At 47.4% G+C, this 15,655-nt stretch overlaps 1 protein-coding gene across 19 annotated transcripts in view; it reads left to right on the top strand.

The window, feature by feature from the left end:
- The window catches only part of nav1b (neuron navigator 1b), an 81,244-nt gene extending 68,264 nt beyond the window's left edge, over positions 1-12,980 (top strand). For 15 of the 19 annotated variants that reach the window (XM_030418821.1, XM_030418832.1, XM_030418829.1 and 12 more), the window contains 10 exons: positions 1,019-1,119; positions 7,276-7,371; positions 7,812-7,980; positions 10,314-10,549; positions 10,668-10,822; positions 10,916-10,987; positions 11,766-11,962; positions 12,094-12,212; positions 12,353-12,550; positions 12,654-12,980. In XM_030418821.1, the coding sequence (XP_030274681.1) occupies positions 1,019-1,119; positions 7,276-7,371; positions 7,812-7,980; positions 10,314-10,549; positions 10,668-10,822; positions 10,916-10,987; positions 11,766-11,962; positions 12,094-12,212; positions 12,353-12,550; positions 12,654-12,737 (1,427 nt within the window). In that variant the 3' untranslated portion in view covers positions 12,738-12,980. The remainder of the gene's footprint in view (positions 1-1,018; positions 1,120-7,275; positions 7,372-7,811; positions 7,981-10,313; positions 10,550-10,667; positions 10,823-10,915; positions 10,988-11,765; positions 11,963-12,093; positions 12,213-12,352; positions 12,551-12,653) is intronic. The other 4 variants (XM_030418833.1, XM_030418822.1, XM_030418830.1 and 1 more) reach the window with 1 other exon arrangement.
- Positions 12,981-15,655: the final 2,675 nt, after the last annotated feature.

Here is a 15,655-nt window from a genome sequence, read left to right as displayed (position 1 = left end):
GACATGTTGACAATGTTAAGTGTGTGTACATTTATAGATCCACCTCCCGACCTGTAAATCCTGTCGTTTGGTGAGTTATTTACAAGCAAAGAAGGCATATTATATCATTTTTCTCGGGGTTGGGCCTTGAAACTGGCTACTGAGAGAAGGATAAAAGCTATGAGTCAAAATCCAGTAGGAGCAATTTATCAAAACATATGGCACCTTTAAAGCTGATGAATAGCCTGTTTACTCTGAGGAGTGTCAGCTGGATGAAGGAATGTTTTATTCTAATTAGTATAAAACCTCCTTGCACCTGATGTACTAAAAGTAAAACAGCTTATTTTATCACACTGTTTACCACCCAGATTAAATTAGATTTAGGCGCACACATTGTTTTTAAACCTCCCTGGTTTGCCTCAGTAGCTCAGGAGTCTTCCTTTTTAGCAAACTCTCTGCAAGGAACCTACATTTTTAAAAGGTAGGAGGTGGATTACTACACCTCCCAAACATGAAGCAATGTGCTACACCTGTGTAAAACAAATAATTCCTGATCTTTATATTGTTATTTTCCTTCTTATTCACTGTTTTACCCTGTAAATTTACCTGAGAATACGTAATATTGAGAAACAATCAATGAATTATCAAAATAATCTCTTGCTGATTTATTGTGTCATCTCAAGATTACTTATTGCCTCTTTATTATTCGCTGGTATATTCTGTATTTTATCACCATTTATTTACTAAGAAATGTTTGTAAAAAATGTTTATAATCAAATGATGGCAGCCTAGGTGTGCAAAAAGAGTGCAAAAAATAGCCCATAGTGATGTTTCCCCAATGATAATCTGTACTTTCGTTCATGATACGATAAATCTTATTACTATTGTACTATTTTGAAAACATGCTGTCTGCTGCTTTTATTTTGAAGGACAAATGGCAATACAAAGTCTTGACTCAGTGCTGATTAACTTCAACAACCCTAAAAGCAAAATGCTTTCATACATGTTACATCATCTTTCTTTTGTTTTTCCTTCTCAGCAGACGCGTACTCTGCAGATACTCTCACTCTGTCCTCACAGAGAGACGACCACCGTGTTCGGGTGGTGGTGTGTGTCGCAGATTTACACGTCTTCAAAGATGTAAGTGTGTTCTATTTCATCCTTACTGACCGCCAGAGGCGGTGCTTCAGCACTGAATGTCTCCATCTCGCGCATGCGCAGGTCGAGTGTTTATACCAACAAAGTCACCTGTGACCCTTGATGATACCGGCAAGCCTATATCTTCCGGTGACATCAGAGGATCTGTTCCTTTTCATCTTCTCGCTTCGCAGATAGACGTACGTCAGTGAGCTCTAGCTGAACTAAACACGTACTGCTGCTTCGTCGCTGGTAGCCTTGCGACAACCTGTCGGAGCTGCGAGCTGCTCGCCCTCCAAGGGCTGCGACGAGCTGAGACGGGAGTTTTGTTGCGGTTTGCCGCGGACACCCCTCCGGATCACCATCGGTTCGTCTCTACAACTGGCTGAGTATACCAGGCGTAGTGTTACGTTTCCTTTGAGTATCTCTTTCTTTTGTTAAATAAGGTTGGTGAAGGCGTTGTACTCGCTCCCTCTCCCGACATTTGTGCTATTGGTTACGGGCGCTAGCGGTTAGCATTGCCTGCTTGACCTAGCGTCTGTGTAATCGGTACACCGCTGGTTGTACCCGCTTTCCGTTTTAGTTTTTTATGTTGGTGAAGCCAGTGTACTCGCTCCCTCTCCCGACATCTGTGCTGTCATTTGCGGGCATTAGCAGTGTTGTCCGCTTGACCTATTGTCTGTGTAATCGGTACACCGTTGGTTGTATCCGTTTTCAGTTGTAGCTTTATATGTTGGTGAAGCCAGTGTACTCGCTCCCTCTCCCGACATCCGTACTACTGTTACATCTGTGAGTAATTTGTACAACTTGTACCCGCCTTTCGTTGTAGTTTTCCCGTGTTGGTGAAGGCAGTGTGTGCGCTCCCTCTCCCATCATAGTGGTGTATTACTATTCTCTGTAACAGCTGCATCCTGAGCTGTGTTTGCTTTCCTTTTGGCAGTTTTACCGGCGTTTTCGCCTGGCCTACTTAAGTTTGCATTTTGTGGCACATGCGGTTGTGCCCATTGATTGTTTTTTGCGCAGCAAGCTGACCCTTGCTGGTGAAGGCAGTGCTCTCGCTCCCGCTCCCAGCATAGGCGGGTGCTGTTGCCCTTGTAGTTAGCAGAAGTGTTAGCCACAAAGGCTAACTGCGTTGTTGTGCGACACTGCTGGTGAAGGCAGTGCGTTCGCTCCCTCTCCCAGCATCTGTTGTTTTTCTCAGTTGCTTGTATTTGAACCAGCTGTCACCATGCTTGGTGACCACTCCTGCTCGGCCTGTCTGGCCGCTCTGCAGTCGGAAGACGGTCATGATATGTGTCCTCCGTGCCTTGGCCTCGATCACCTGAGGGAGGGGCTTTCAGAGGACCCGTGCATGAACTGTAGCTTCATGCCCCGGGCAGTGCGGGTTGCTAGACTGGCCGAGGCTGAACACCTGCTGGGCCATGCTCCAGAGCCGGACCAGTTGACCCCAGCCCAGCGATTGCCTCCAGCACAGCCTAGCCGATCTAAACGTCGGGCTGCAGAGGCTGCGGGCGCCTCCTCTGGGAAGAGGGTCAAGGAGTCTAAACTGGCCTCCAGGGTGGACCAATTGACTGAGGAGCTAAATCAAATGAAGTCCCTCTTCCTAGCCATCCAGTCTGGGACTGGTGCAGTAGATGTGGGTGCTCCTGCTCCCCCTGCCGCCATGTTTGAACCAGAGGAGGACGTGCTCTCCGTGGCTGCTTCGGCCACTGAGTTCGCTGACTACGGGGCGGATGTGGTCCCCCAGGACGCTGCCTCCCACACCTCCGGGGCGAGCTCCCACTCCTCAGCCCGCAGTTTCGGTGCTGGGTCCGAGAATAACTCCATGGATGCCATCATTCGTATGGCCCTGGCCCGCCTGCAGTTGGATGTTCCGCAGGCTCAGCCGGCTCCCGCCAGTGCTTTCTTCAGGCGTGGTCCAGCCCCTGCCACCTTTACTGTGCCTCCGTCAGAAGAATATCTGAGGGAGTTGCACGCATGCTGGAGAGATACTAGAGCCCTCTCTCACGCAACATCAGATGGCCGGACCCTGGCAGCCATGCAGGATGCAGCCAAGTTTGGCTTGGCCCATATGCCAGCGGTTGAGCCGGCTATAGCGGCTCTGATTGTTTCGCCCGATGAGGCTCTGAGAACGGATGCCAGGTGTCCGCGCCCCCAGTGTCGGGCCACGGATGACCTGCTCTCTAAGGCCTATGACGCAGCAGCACGCATGGGACGCATTGGCAATTCCCTCTCGCATCTGATGCTCGCTCTCTCAGCGTCCCTGCAGGAGGCTACGCTGGACGCTTCCGTCCACAGCTTCAGTGACGCATCCCTGCAGGCATTTGCTCTGATGTCCAGAGAACTGGGGCGCCTGATGTCCACACTTGTCCAGGCTCGCCGCCAGGTGTGGCTGGCACAGTCGCCTCTCACCGAGGCGTGCCGGAGAACCCTCCGCAGCATCCCAGTGGAACCCAGCGAGATTTTCGGGTCGGCTGCTGTAGAGGCGCTTGAGCGCACAGTCCAGGCCAGGCAGACGCGGCAGCAGCTCTCTGGGCTTCACAGGAGCATGCCTCCTCCAAGCAGACCTAGGGGTTCTTCAGCTCCCCCCAGGCGCCGCTCTCAGCCACAGACTCCCCCCAGTGGCTACCCTAGGTCTCAGCGACCGTTTCAACAGCCGGCTCAACGATGTCCTCAGGGCTTTCGAGCGCCCGAACGACCACCCTCTAGACAACCTCAGAACTTCGACGCTGCCCGTCGTCCCCCCAGGGCCTCTAGAGGCCGGGGGACCAGGCGCTGAGAGTCCGGGGCCGGTCGTTGGCTGTTTTTCCCAGCAGCAGCTCAGCTACTGGGCTGCTTCCACCAAGGATCCTTGGGTGATTTCCACCTTAACCCACGGGTACAAACTTCAGTTCCGACGCCGGCCCCCTGCCTTCAGCCGGGTCAAGATGACCATCATACGCAACCCGGCAAAAGCCCATGCCCTCAACCAGGAGTTGTCCGCCCTCCTGGACAAGGGTGCCATCGAGCCAGTAGACCCCCTGTCACCCGGGGGGTTCTATTCGACTTACTTTCTTGTCGAAAAGAAAGACGGCGGACTCCGCCCTATTCTCGACTTGAGGGGACTCAACCGGTTCCTGAAAGTCCTGAAGTTCCACATGCTCAGTACTGCAGAGGTTCTGCGTACTGTTGCCAGAGGGGAATGGTTTACCTCAGTAGACCTGAAGGACGCGTACTTTCATGTCCCCATTGCACCACACCACAGAAAATTCCTGCGGTTTGCCTTTCAGGGCCGCCATTTTCAGTTCAGGGTTCTCCCGTTTGGCCTCTCCCTTTCTCCACGGGTGTTCACCAGGTGTGTGGCGGCAGCCCTCTCACCCCTGCAGTCGCGGGGCATGAAGATCCTGCCGTATCTGGACGACTGGCTGGTCTGTGCGCCATCCCGGTCTCAGGTGACCCGGGACACAGCGATTCTCCTCTCACATGTGGCCCAGCTCGGCCTCAGAGTGAATTTCCAAAAGAGCTGCTTGGTTCCCTCACAGAGTGCACTCTTTCTGGGGGTGACTCTGGATGCTGTTGCCATCAAGGCCTGTCCATCACCTCGGCGCGTGGACGACATCCTCCGCCTCCTTCTCCTCTTTCAGGAGGGCCGCTGCTTGCGCTATGTCCAGTATATGCGCCTCTTAGGCAAGCTGACGGCTGCTGCCACTGTGGTTCCCTTAGGGTTGCTGTCACTACGTCCCCTTCAGAGGTGGCTGAACAGCTTCCACTTGGATGCCAGGCGGCACCGGCACAGGAAACTCAAGGTGTCACGGCGTTGCCTCCTTGCTCTGACCCCTTGGAGGGAGAGATCATTTCTCCTTCAGGGCATGCCCATGGGCTCCATTGCATCCCGTCGGGAGACCGTCACAACAGATGCATCCCTCTCAGGGTGGGGTGCTGTGTGGCAGAACCGGACAGCCCAAGGCCTGTGGCCTGCACAGGACCGCTCGGACCACATCAATGTGCTGGAGCTACGGGCAGTGCACATGGCACTGCAGCTTTTTCTCCCGTTCCTGAGAGGGAGGCATGTGCTAGTACGGTCGGACAACATCTCAACCGTCTCTCACATAAACCACCAAGGGGGAACCAGGTCTGCACGGCTGTTGCAGGTGTCCCGGGACCTCCTGTTGTGGGCGGCCCCCCGCCTAGCCAGCATAAGGGCGATGTATTTGCCTGGGGAACGGAACCGGGCCGCAGACTTCCTATCACGGTGCAAGCCTCCACCGGGGGAATGGCGGCTTTACCCAGAGGTGGTGCTCAATATCTGGGACGTCTTCGACAGGGCAGAGGTGGATCTCTTTGCCACAGAAGAGTCGACCCATTGTCCCCTCTGGTTCTCCTTGACAGAGGAGGCCAGCCCTCTGGGCCAGGATGCTCTCGCCCACGATTGGCCAGAGGGTCTTCTCTATGCCTTCCCCCCGATGCCTCTGATTCCTCAAATACTGCAGAGGGTCCTCCAGCAGGGCCACAGGCTGCTATTGGTAGCCCCCTTCTGGCCAGGGAGGACATGGTTTCCTCTGCTGCACAGGCTGTGCCGCGGCTCACCGTGGCCTCTCCCCCACAGGATGGATCTCCTGTCCCAGTTAGGGGGCCGGGTCTGGCATCCCGACCCTCATCGCCTGCAGCTCTGGGTTTGGCCACTGCAGGGCCCAACCCGCTGCTGTCGGAGTGCTCAGACACCGTCCAGTATACCATACTGAATGCTAGGGCGCCTTCTACCCGGATGCAGTATGAGAACAGGTGGAAACTGTTTTCTGTCTGGTGTTCAGACAGGGGTGAGGACCCCGTGCACTGTACAATCCCAAAAGTTCTGGAGTTCCTACAGTCACTCCTGAATGGCGGACGGTCCCCTGCTACTCTGAGGGTGTACGTGGCAGCCATTTCCTCTCGACACGCTCAAGTTGACGACAACACCGTGGGGTGCCACAGACTTGTGTCCCTTTTCTTAAAGGGAGCCTTGAGGTTACAACCCCCAAAGGCACAGAGAATTCCAGCATGGGATCTGCCCCTGGTGCTGGATGCTCTGTGTCTGCCTCCCTTTGAGCCCCTGGCGCAGGCAGAGATGAAGTGGGTGTCTGCTAAGACTGCCTTTCTGCTTGCCATCACTTCAGCAAAGCGTGTTGGGGAGCTACACGCTCTCTCAGTCAGTGACTCCTGTCTGAGGTGGAACTCAGATGGCTCAGGGGTCACCCTGTGGCCGAATACAGCCTTTCTTCCTAAGGTTCTCTCACCGTCGAACCTTAACCGACCTATCCACCTGGCACAGTTTATTCCCCCCGCAGGGGAGGAAAGGTTAGGACTGCTGTGCCCTGTGCGGGCCTTAAGAGTCTATATAAATTTGACCGCAAGCACGAGACGGTCAGAACAGCTGTTCGTCTGTTATGGTGGTCCTAAGAAAGGCTGTGCTCTCTCCAAGCAACGTCTGTCGCATTGGATTGTGGATGTCATCACCCAGGCTTATGAACACAGTGGTCGCCCCCTGCCATCCGGGGTGAGGTGCCACTCTACTAGGGCTGTCTCTACATCATGGGCGGCTCTGCGTGGTGTGCCCCTGGGGGACATCTGTGATGCGGCATCGTGGGCATCACCAACTACCTTTTCCAGATTCTATCGGGTGAATGTGGCCACTCCCCACCCACTGGGTGTGGCCCTGCTGCCCACCTCTACTGCTTCATCTCACTGAGGTATGTATTGGCATTCCTCGTGACCTTGTTGTTATGGGTCATCCAGTGCTGAAGCACCGCCTCTGGCGGTCAGTAAGGATGAAATAGAACGAAAGTTACGTATGTAACTACGGTTCTATGAATCCTGGATGACCGCCAGAGCGTTCTGTCACTCAGAATCCTTGTGGTTTCGCGAGAAGATTCTGCAGGAACAGATCCTCTGATGTCACCGGAAGATATAGGCTTGCCGGTATCATCAAGGGTCACAGGTGACTTTGTTGGTATAAACACTCGACCTGCGCATGCGCGAGATGGAGACATTCAGTGCTGAAGCACCGCCTCTGGCGGTCATCCAGGATTCATAGAACCGTAGTTACATACGTAACTTTCGTTATATGTCGTCTGTCCTCCTCCAGCACAATAAACATCATTTAAGATCCACGTTTCACGTGTTTGTCGCGCTTTGTGTCAACAGGAGGTCAAACAGCAGGACTTCTTCGTCGGCACCGTCAGGGTGAACGGCAGGATGGACTGGCCCATGCTGGATTCAGCTGTCAGCCAGGCTTTCAAGGTGGGTCGCCGTCTTCTGACAACTTTATTCAATGTGACCTGTCCGAGGACTGAATGTACAGATTGTATCTGGTTGCGTTCAGCTGCCACAATAAATTTAGCAGGTTGTTACTTCAGAGAGTTTGACCACTGAACACTGCAGTATGGAGTCAAGTTGAAGTTTTATGGACAGACTTAGTCAAAGAGTTATTTGAATTTACAAGTTGGCAGGTCATCTAACACAATTGTGCAGGTCTTGCCATCAGGGAACTGCTGGTTTGATCTGTAGCATGTCAGTGCCCAATAAAACAAAAGCCATCATGAGGTGGATCATATTTACTTTAGCCTTTGCCAGCTATCGGAATTCATAAAACCACGCCAGGGGCACCATCTGTCTGCAAGCACAGGATCATATTTAGACAGAATTACTCACTTCTGTTGTTTCTCTTCTTTTCATTCCAGGTGTACATAGCCAAGGTGGACCCCACCTCCAGTCTTGGCCTGTCTACAGACTCCATCTACAGTTACAGTATGGGCCACATTAAGAGGGTGCTGGGTGGAGAAGCTCCAGAGACGCAGCCCTCTCGCTGCATGTCCCGAGGCCCCACCGGCATCACCGTGTCTCTGAAAGGTCTGTGGGGAAATAATTTCAGTAACTGCGTTATTTAAAGTCATATCAGGTTTAAGATGTACAGATTTACTTCTGCAGACTTAGAAGTGAATGCATTTATTTAGATGACGTAAAATGATTAGACTCAAGCGACAACCTCGAGGGCTGAACGATGAAGCAAACACGGAAGTACCAAAAACTGCAGTTCCTCGTTTGACCACTTGAGGCAAAAACAAATCAATCTCCCTACAGCACATGTTAAAACTTTCAAGCAGAAGTAAACATGTTTACAGCCTGCTTCGAATAGTTTGTGGTCTCTAAGGTGAAATTCCCCGTTCATGACAACTGTACGAGAATTTAATTTTTATATAACTCAGTCAGTTAAAAGACATTAATGTTTAAAGTTATACATAATTAAGGGCGTGGGCGCTTTGAGTCAGTTAGCTGCTAGCTGTTGAGGTAGCTGTGAGCAGCCAGGCTTCACTCAGTCTGTTCAGCTCCACCACATCTCTTTGCCAATTTTTGGATCTGCTGGCAGTTAGGCAGAGTCAGGCGATGGTGGCAGCCGCCACACTGAGCTTCACAATGGCTCTTTAGAAACCGGTGGCTGGGGACTCATCTATGTACAGTTTATGATTAGAACTCAGCAGGTGCACATTGTTAATATAGAAAAATGTCGAGTAGGGAGATGATTTAGTGCTAACTACAGTCCAGGCTCCAATTCATTATTTTGTAAAAATCTATACAAATCCAGAGCAGCTTTTTACCTCCAGCCAATAACAATTTGGGCTAATGAGATAAGCTTTTTCATGCATGTACTCAGACGTTGCCTTTCTGCAAAACTGAGCCTTGTGGACTCAGTTCAGCTTCTATTTTCTATGTCATCTCCTCAATTCGGAAACTGCGAACACGTACAGTGTCAGCACACAGATATTGATGGATCAGATGTCAATCACGTCTTTAGCTCTAGCCGTGTTGTGAAGTGTTTATCTGAGATGATCCAAGTCTGACGAAGTGCAAATCCTTATGTCTGTCTGCTCGTTATAGCAACACTTTAAGGCCTGCCAGTCTTTATTACCATTTCATACAGTGTTAGCTTTTTTGCTTTACAACTTGTTTACGTGTGATGTGCACTTACATTGAACGGTGAGCTGACAACAGTTTTGACCAAAACATCAACTCAGATGACCCAGTGGCAGCGGATGAACTCATCAGGACAACAACAGGATTTTGCCACAGTTTTAGATTTTACATATACATTTGAGATATATATATATATATATATATATATATATATATATATATATATATATATATATATATATATATATATATATATATATATATATATATATACTACTAGTAAAGATTTATAGTTTGTGACTTATATACATTTTCTTTTTCTTTTTTTTCTTTTTTTTTAACTTTTTCTTCACTTGGTCATTTCTCACATCCCATTTACATGTAAAATATTTCAATATACAGTAGGTTTACAGTTCCCTTAATAAGGGGTTACAGTATTTATCGGTTCTATATATTTAAACAATTCATGAAAATGAGTATTAAAATAAATCAAAACAAATTAAATGTATGACAACACTGACAATATCCAGAATAAATAACAAAATAAAACCAAAATAAAACTGAACATGAGTTATTTATAAGTTCACCTTTTAGAGATGTTTATATTCAGTCCAATAAACATTGGAAAATATCCACATTATTTATAAAAGTCTTACACAGACCTACTGTAACGGCAGTGTTTTGTTTGCGAGTGGCACATGTGTTTAGCCCATCAGTGATTCTAAACCCGAGCTGTGATGAGCGGCGAGGCTCTGGCCCGGTAGTCGACCCCCTCTGCACCTTTTAGCATGCAGGAATGTAAGGAGCGAAGTGCTAAGAGAGCTGGGAAAGCAGCGACAGCCCAGACGGGACTCTGGGGTAACGTGATCCCAGCGCTGCCAGGCCCAGCTGGTGGAGCAGGCTCAGACACATGGGCCCCAAAGATGTGAGGGAGGAACATTAGACTCCTGCAGGCTTGATGGGGTCGCACAGACTGCCTACTCTTGATGCAAAGTTATTTTAAGAGCCAAATTCTTGAGCTCCATGTTGCTTATAAAGGACATTTGAGGTGATATTAATTTGTTTTCATAACATCTTCCTACTCAGGCTCTTCCTGATTGTAATGTATATTCATTTTGGTAAAGTTATCAACAGAATTCTTAGCAAGCGCTTAAATATCAAGTACTGCAGTTGCCACCAATTTAAATCTGTGCTGGGTGATTAGCAGGCAGTCATCAACTGCATTGTTTATGACATCACGGTACATTCTCGCTATTCCTCACTATGTTCAGGTTTGAAGGAGAAGTGTGTGGACAGCCTGGTATTCGAAACACTCATTCCCAAACCCATGATGCAACACTACATCAGTCTGCTACTCAAACACCGCCGTCTCGTCCTGTCGGGCCCCAGCGGAACGGGTAAGAGCTACCTCACCTCCCGGCTGGCCGAGTACCTGGTGGACCGCAGCGCCCGCGAAGTCACAGACGGCATCGTGGTCACTTTCAACATGCACCGGCAGTCATGCAAGGTGACACAAACTGACGGGCCGTGAGAATCTGTGCAACAGCAGATTATTCGATGTGTCATGTCGTCGGCCTCTGTCACCATTTCTGTCCTTCTTTTTTTTTTTCCCCGTTCTTCCTCAGGATCTGCAGCTCTATCTCTCCAACCTGGCCAATCAAATCGATCGGGAAACCAACACGTCAGACATACCGCTGGTAGTTATTCTGGATGATATTCACGACCCCGCTTCCATCAGTGAGCTTGTCAACGGCGCTCTCACCTGCAAATATCACAAATGGTAAGCTTTGCATACGCAGCCTGAAACTATCTATATAAGCGTTTATGGAACTGTTCAATATAACCTAAACTGGGATGCTGTTCCTGCCCTCAGCCCTTACATCATCGGAACGAGCAATCAGCCGGTGAAGATGATAGCGAACCACGGCCTCCATCTCAGCTTCAGGTTGGTTAAAGGAGCGGCTGCGGGAGTTTTTCCCCTCTTGCAGTATCGTATTTGTCCTGATCACACTGAGGTTAGATCACGAAGCTCACTGTGGAGTAAACAAGTCGATTCAATAAAAACAATCTTAAAGCAGATCAATCGTAAAGTGTATTTACTGTTGATGTAAATACGTATTCTGATACAGTTTGATTCAATACAGATTGATTTAACTCGGTGCAATAACAGTTTATGTAGGTTTTAATAAGAGTTGACTTTGTTATGGTCGAGACTGAGTGACCCAAAAAAAAGTAATACCTGTGAGATAACTTATTTGAAATCTCTCAGTAGTTGCACTTCTGTAAGTGACAGCTGTGACTCACTTTTGTTGTGTTTAGTCCGCAGTTGGATAGTTCACCTCACCGGATGTACACTGCGAGTGTGAGCCTGCCTGTTTCAGTCCGTGTTCTCCTCCTCTTGCACTATCTGCGTGCTACTGTGTTCAAAGGTCCCCATCACCACATGAAACTATAACCTTTGAGCTAACAGTACGAACAAACTAGCAGCTCTCTGCTTTCTTCTTGCAGGGATTTAGCCATTTTAACACTGTTTTGCAGGACCATCATGCTGCATCCTGGGTTTAGCACCACCCAAAACATTATGACTGGTTTAAAGAAATACAAACAAGCCAGAGAGATGCGGATAAAATGGTCCATGGCGTGGCTAACAAGCTAGCCTGCTCATGTACGTAAGTATTGGTTTGTATTTTAATGCCTTTTTGCGTGTTCCCTCTTCATCTTAGGATGGTGACCTTCTCTAACAACGTGGAGCCAGCCAATGGCTTCCTGGTGCGCTACCTGCACAGGAAGATGATGGAGTCAGAGGATGAGAAAAATTTGACCAACGAGGACCTGATCAGGGTGTTGGACTGGGTGCCCAAGCTGTGGTATCATCTGCACGCCTTCCTGGAGAAGCACAGCACGTCGGATTTCCTCATTGGTATGATACACACTCTTCTCAGGACAGGGCATGAAGAAAGTTGTATTTTCATTTTGTTGGCAACATCGACATCTTTATTTGTGCAGTGTGTCCCCTTTGATGTTCTTTTCTCTCCTCTCCCGTCTCCTCAGGCCCCTGCTTCTTCTTATCCTGTCCCGTCACAGTGGATGAGTTTCGATCCTGGTTCATCGACCTTTGGAATCACTCTATTATCCCTTACCTGCAAGAGGGGGCCAAGGACGGCATCAAGGTGAGAAACGGAGCCAACAAGTCCAGAACGACTCCAGCTAGCATTTCACGTCCTCCCTGCTAAGTTTTGGTGGCTTCCACTTTCACGGGAAATGTTGCACTCTTAATTTTACTGTAACTGCTATGTGGTGACGCTTTCAGGTCCACGGCCAGAAGGCGGTATGGGAGGACCCGGTGGAGTGGGTGAGGGGCACGCTGCCGTGGCCGTCTGCCCAGCAGGACCAGGCGAAGCTGTTCCACCTGCCTCCGCCCAGCATCGGCTCCAGCAGCCCGGGTCAGTCCCTCGAGGAGAGGCCTCACAAGGAGACCCCTCCCAGCTCCATGGAATCTGATCCACTGGTAAAAAGAGAGCGCTTTCTTTTGATTTTTGTTTAATGCTGCAAACTTGAATGGATGTTTCAAGGATTACTGATTACTGACTCTCTCTCTTCTTTGATTTCAGATGGCAATGCTTTTGAAACTCCAGGAGGCTGCCAATTACATTGAATCCCCAGACAAAGAAGATCCGAGCCTGCCTAAACTTTGAAGACAAAGTTTTGCACCTGACACTTAGCACTTCAGTTTTTTATTTTTCTTGTGTCCACTGTGATGACGCAGTGCACGTTCAGGAACAAACTGACCCTCCGAAATGGTTGTAGGGTGATTTAACCTGTCATTCCCGCAGTAGGTTAAAAGTGTTACTGGGTATTTATTACAAATCATTTTAATACGCACAGTATTTTCAAAAAGACTGTTGACAAGTATTAAATGAAAAATCTCTATTCTCTGACTTCACTATATGTTTCGACTGGATACATCCACTTCAGTTCAGCCTCGTTAGCCCTCAGTACTTGTAGATTGGTGCTAATAGATCCCTATGAAACTCATCGTCTCAGCACTTAGACTTCAGGTGATAACTGCAGCAGCATACGCAGGCCATCCTGTTCTGTGCCCAGGTGCATCATGGGATTAGAGAGCTATTCTCAATTATGGTGACTATTTTTTTTTTTCCTGGAAAAGAGTATGACAGCATGACAGATGCTACTGTTTATCACAAAGTTCCTCAGTACATATCTACTGTATAAGTCTTTAAAGGCCAGATCTTATACATATGCAATCCTGAACTTTACACAATCCCGAGCAGGTGAAACAAATCAAATGCCTTAAAGGACAAAGACGTCAATGTCACTTCAACTTCAGCAGATTACACTGGTGCTTTCATCCACGTCACCCCTGCCGAGATGGTCAGAGATAAAGATATAATGTTCCAACTCTCTACATATTCTTTTCAGTTAATTACCTTTTTTTTATTGCAGGATAACACGTTCTCACATATTTATACATCTTCTTTATCAGTTTTTTATGGCTTTTAAGTTGGAAGTTTTGAAGTTGCTGTCATACTCTTTTGCATAAATCTAAACTTATTTATTATTGGTGATTGATGTCGCTGCACACTTCCTTATGTTCCAAATCACTTAACTTAGTTGTACAAGCTGCTTTTATTTAAGACAAGCAGTCGCCAGTGTTGCCATATATATCAGGTATTAGATACACAGGGATAATATAACACAACAGAACACCCTCTGATCAAACAGATTGAGCTATTAAATCCAATTCAAATTTTTTTTTTTTTTATCCAAAAAAAATTCATTTGTTTCAAATCTCCCCCCCCCCCCATATCCAGAGTAGTTATTGTGTATATATTATGTACATACAATCCGGCTACATCGCAAGTTATTTTATCTATATTAGTTGGTGCATATATCTAATATACTGAACCAAATACTGTTCTTTAACCACGCATATTGACTGTCAACTTTAGGGGATTAAGTTCTACTATGAATGTATAGAGATCACTTATGAAATGACCATTTTAGCAGTATCGATCACCTAGTAGGTGCTTTTAAAGGACGCCTTATCGCAAATCTCCACTGCAAATCACTTCTAACAACGGCTGAGCAGAGTGACGTTAAAGCTACCTATGCCCATTTCATCTGCAGCAGTTCATGCACATCACGAAGCGAGTATATACAAAAAAAATCCTTAATGTCACTCGTGCTTATAATCATCATTTAGGTGCGTATGGTGCTCTGAAACAATGTCCCTAAAACTGTTTTCGGTGTCGAGTAAAGATCACGTAGACTTTCAGGGTAGGTTAGCGAAGAGTGTTGTGCCGTCAAAATGCTGATAAAGACACGTGCAGATAGATCTGGAAGATCATTTCTGATATTTTTTAGGATGTGTTGTTGAAGAAGTGTTGAAGACATTAAATAGAGACAGTGAAGTCGTGTGAGACATTGTACGGTGTGCGCGCCCATCTTGATGTTGTATTATTCATATTTGGGTACATGACTCGGTGATGAAACGTTTATGGAGGAAAAAAAAAAGCTAAAGGTTTTAAACACTTTTTATGGTACTTTGTGTAGGTTTTTTTGTAAAAGAAGCCCAAACGGAGAAAAAGGACATAAATCCACCCGCTCATCTCAAACTGTGTCATCGTTCAGGTGCTCGGACGGAACATCACATGCACATAAATCCTGTAAATGAATGTCAGACCACTTTTATGACAGCTTGATAAGAAAGTGTAACATTTTAATATCGCGTATGAGCTGCTTATTGCTTTGTTTGCGTAAAACTGATAAACTTCAAGCTAATCCGCAGCTCTGATTGGTAAACATGAAAAAAATAATAAAAATGAACGAATTGAAGACGTCGAAGCGCAAAAAAAAAAGAGATGCCAAATGGTGACAGTGGCACCGACACTGGTCACGTGCTGATTGAGAAATAATTTTAGTTATTGTAAATATTTCAGGTATTAGACAGTATTACAGTACCGACCCCGACCTGGTCCGTCTCTGCAGGTTAACAAAAAGCCATCAGCTCGAGCTTCTCATCTCATCCACTGGTTGTTGTGCCTGTTGCTCTGTAGTAGCTGTGATTTGTGTTCGCTTACTAGTGTATCAGGACTATGCAGCAACTTCTACTGGTGTTGGCAATCGGCAAATGTCTGAACGTCACAAGCAAACTCGGTGTGTTTTCATCTGGTCCGTCCTTCTTCTTGAGTTTCCTAATTTGGACCAAATTGCATCACGAGATAAAAAAAAAAGTGGAAGCTTGTTTTTAGCCGGTGATGCTGAGCCTTAAAAGAGGAGGAGCATTAGTTTTGGCGTCGGATTTGAGAAACAGGGTTCATTGATGTAGTCCAGGAAATCAAGATGTGTTTATGTGTTTTGTCTTTACGAATGGCAACGAAAGTATCCTAACTGGATCGTACTTGGTCGATTTGACGGTAAACGAAACCAAAAAAAAAAAAATGATTAAAGATTCAATTGTGAGTTATTTGGTAAGAATCACTGTTTGTTTAGTTGATTTGAAATAGAATGAACCAGATTAAGAAATGAATCGGATATCTTGGGCCAATACAGGTTGCTGAATAGTCATATTTTTGCAAAGCTTGTTGTGGAC

Source organism: Sparus aurata, chromosome 6 (assembly GCF_900880675.1).
Source record: "Sparus aurata chromosome 6, fSpaAur1.1, whole genome shotgun sequence".
Classification (NCBI taxonomy): Eukaryota; Metazoa; Chordata; class Actinopteri; order Spariformes; family Sparidae; genus Sparus; species Sparus aurata.
The sequence above is the reverse complement of the archived record's forward strand: the minus strand, read 5'-3'. Positions and strand labels throughout refer to the sequence as shown.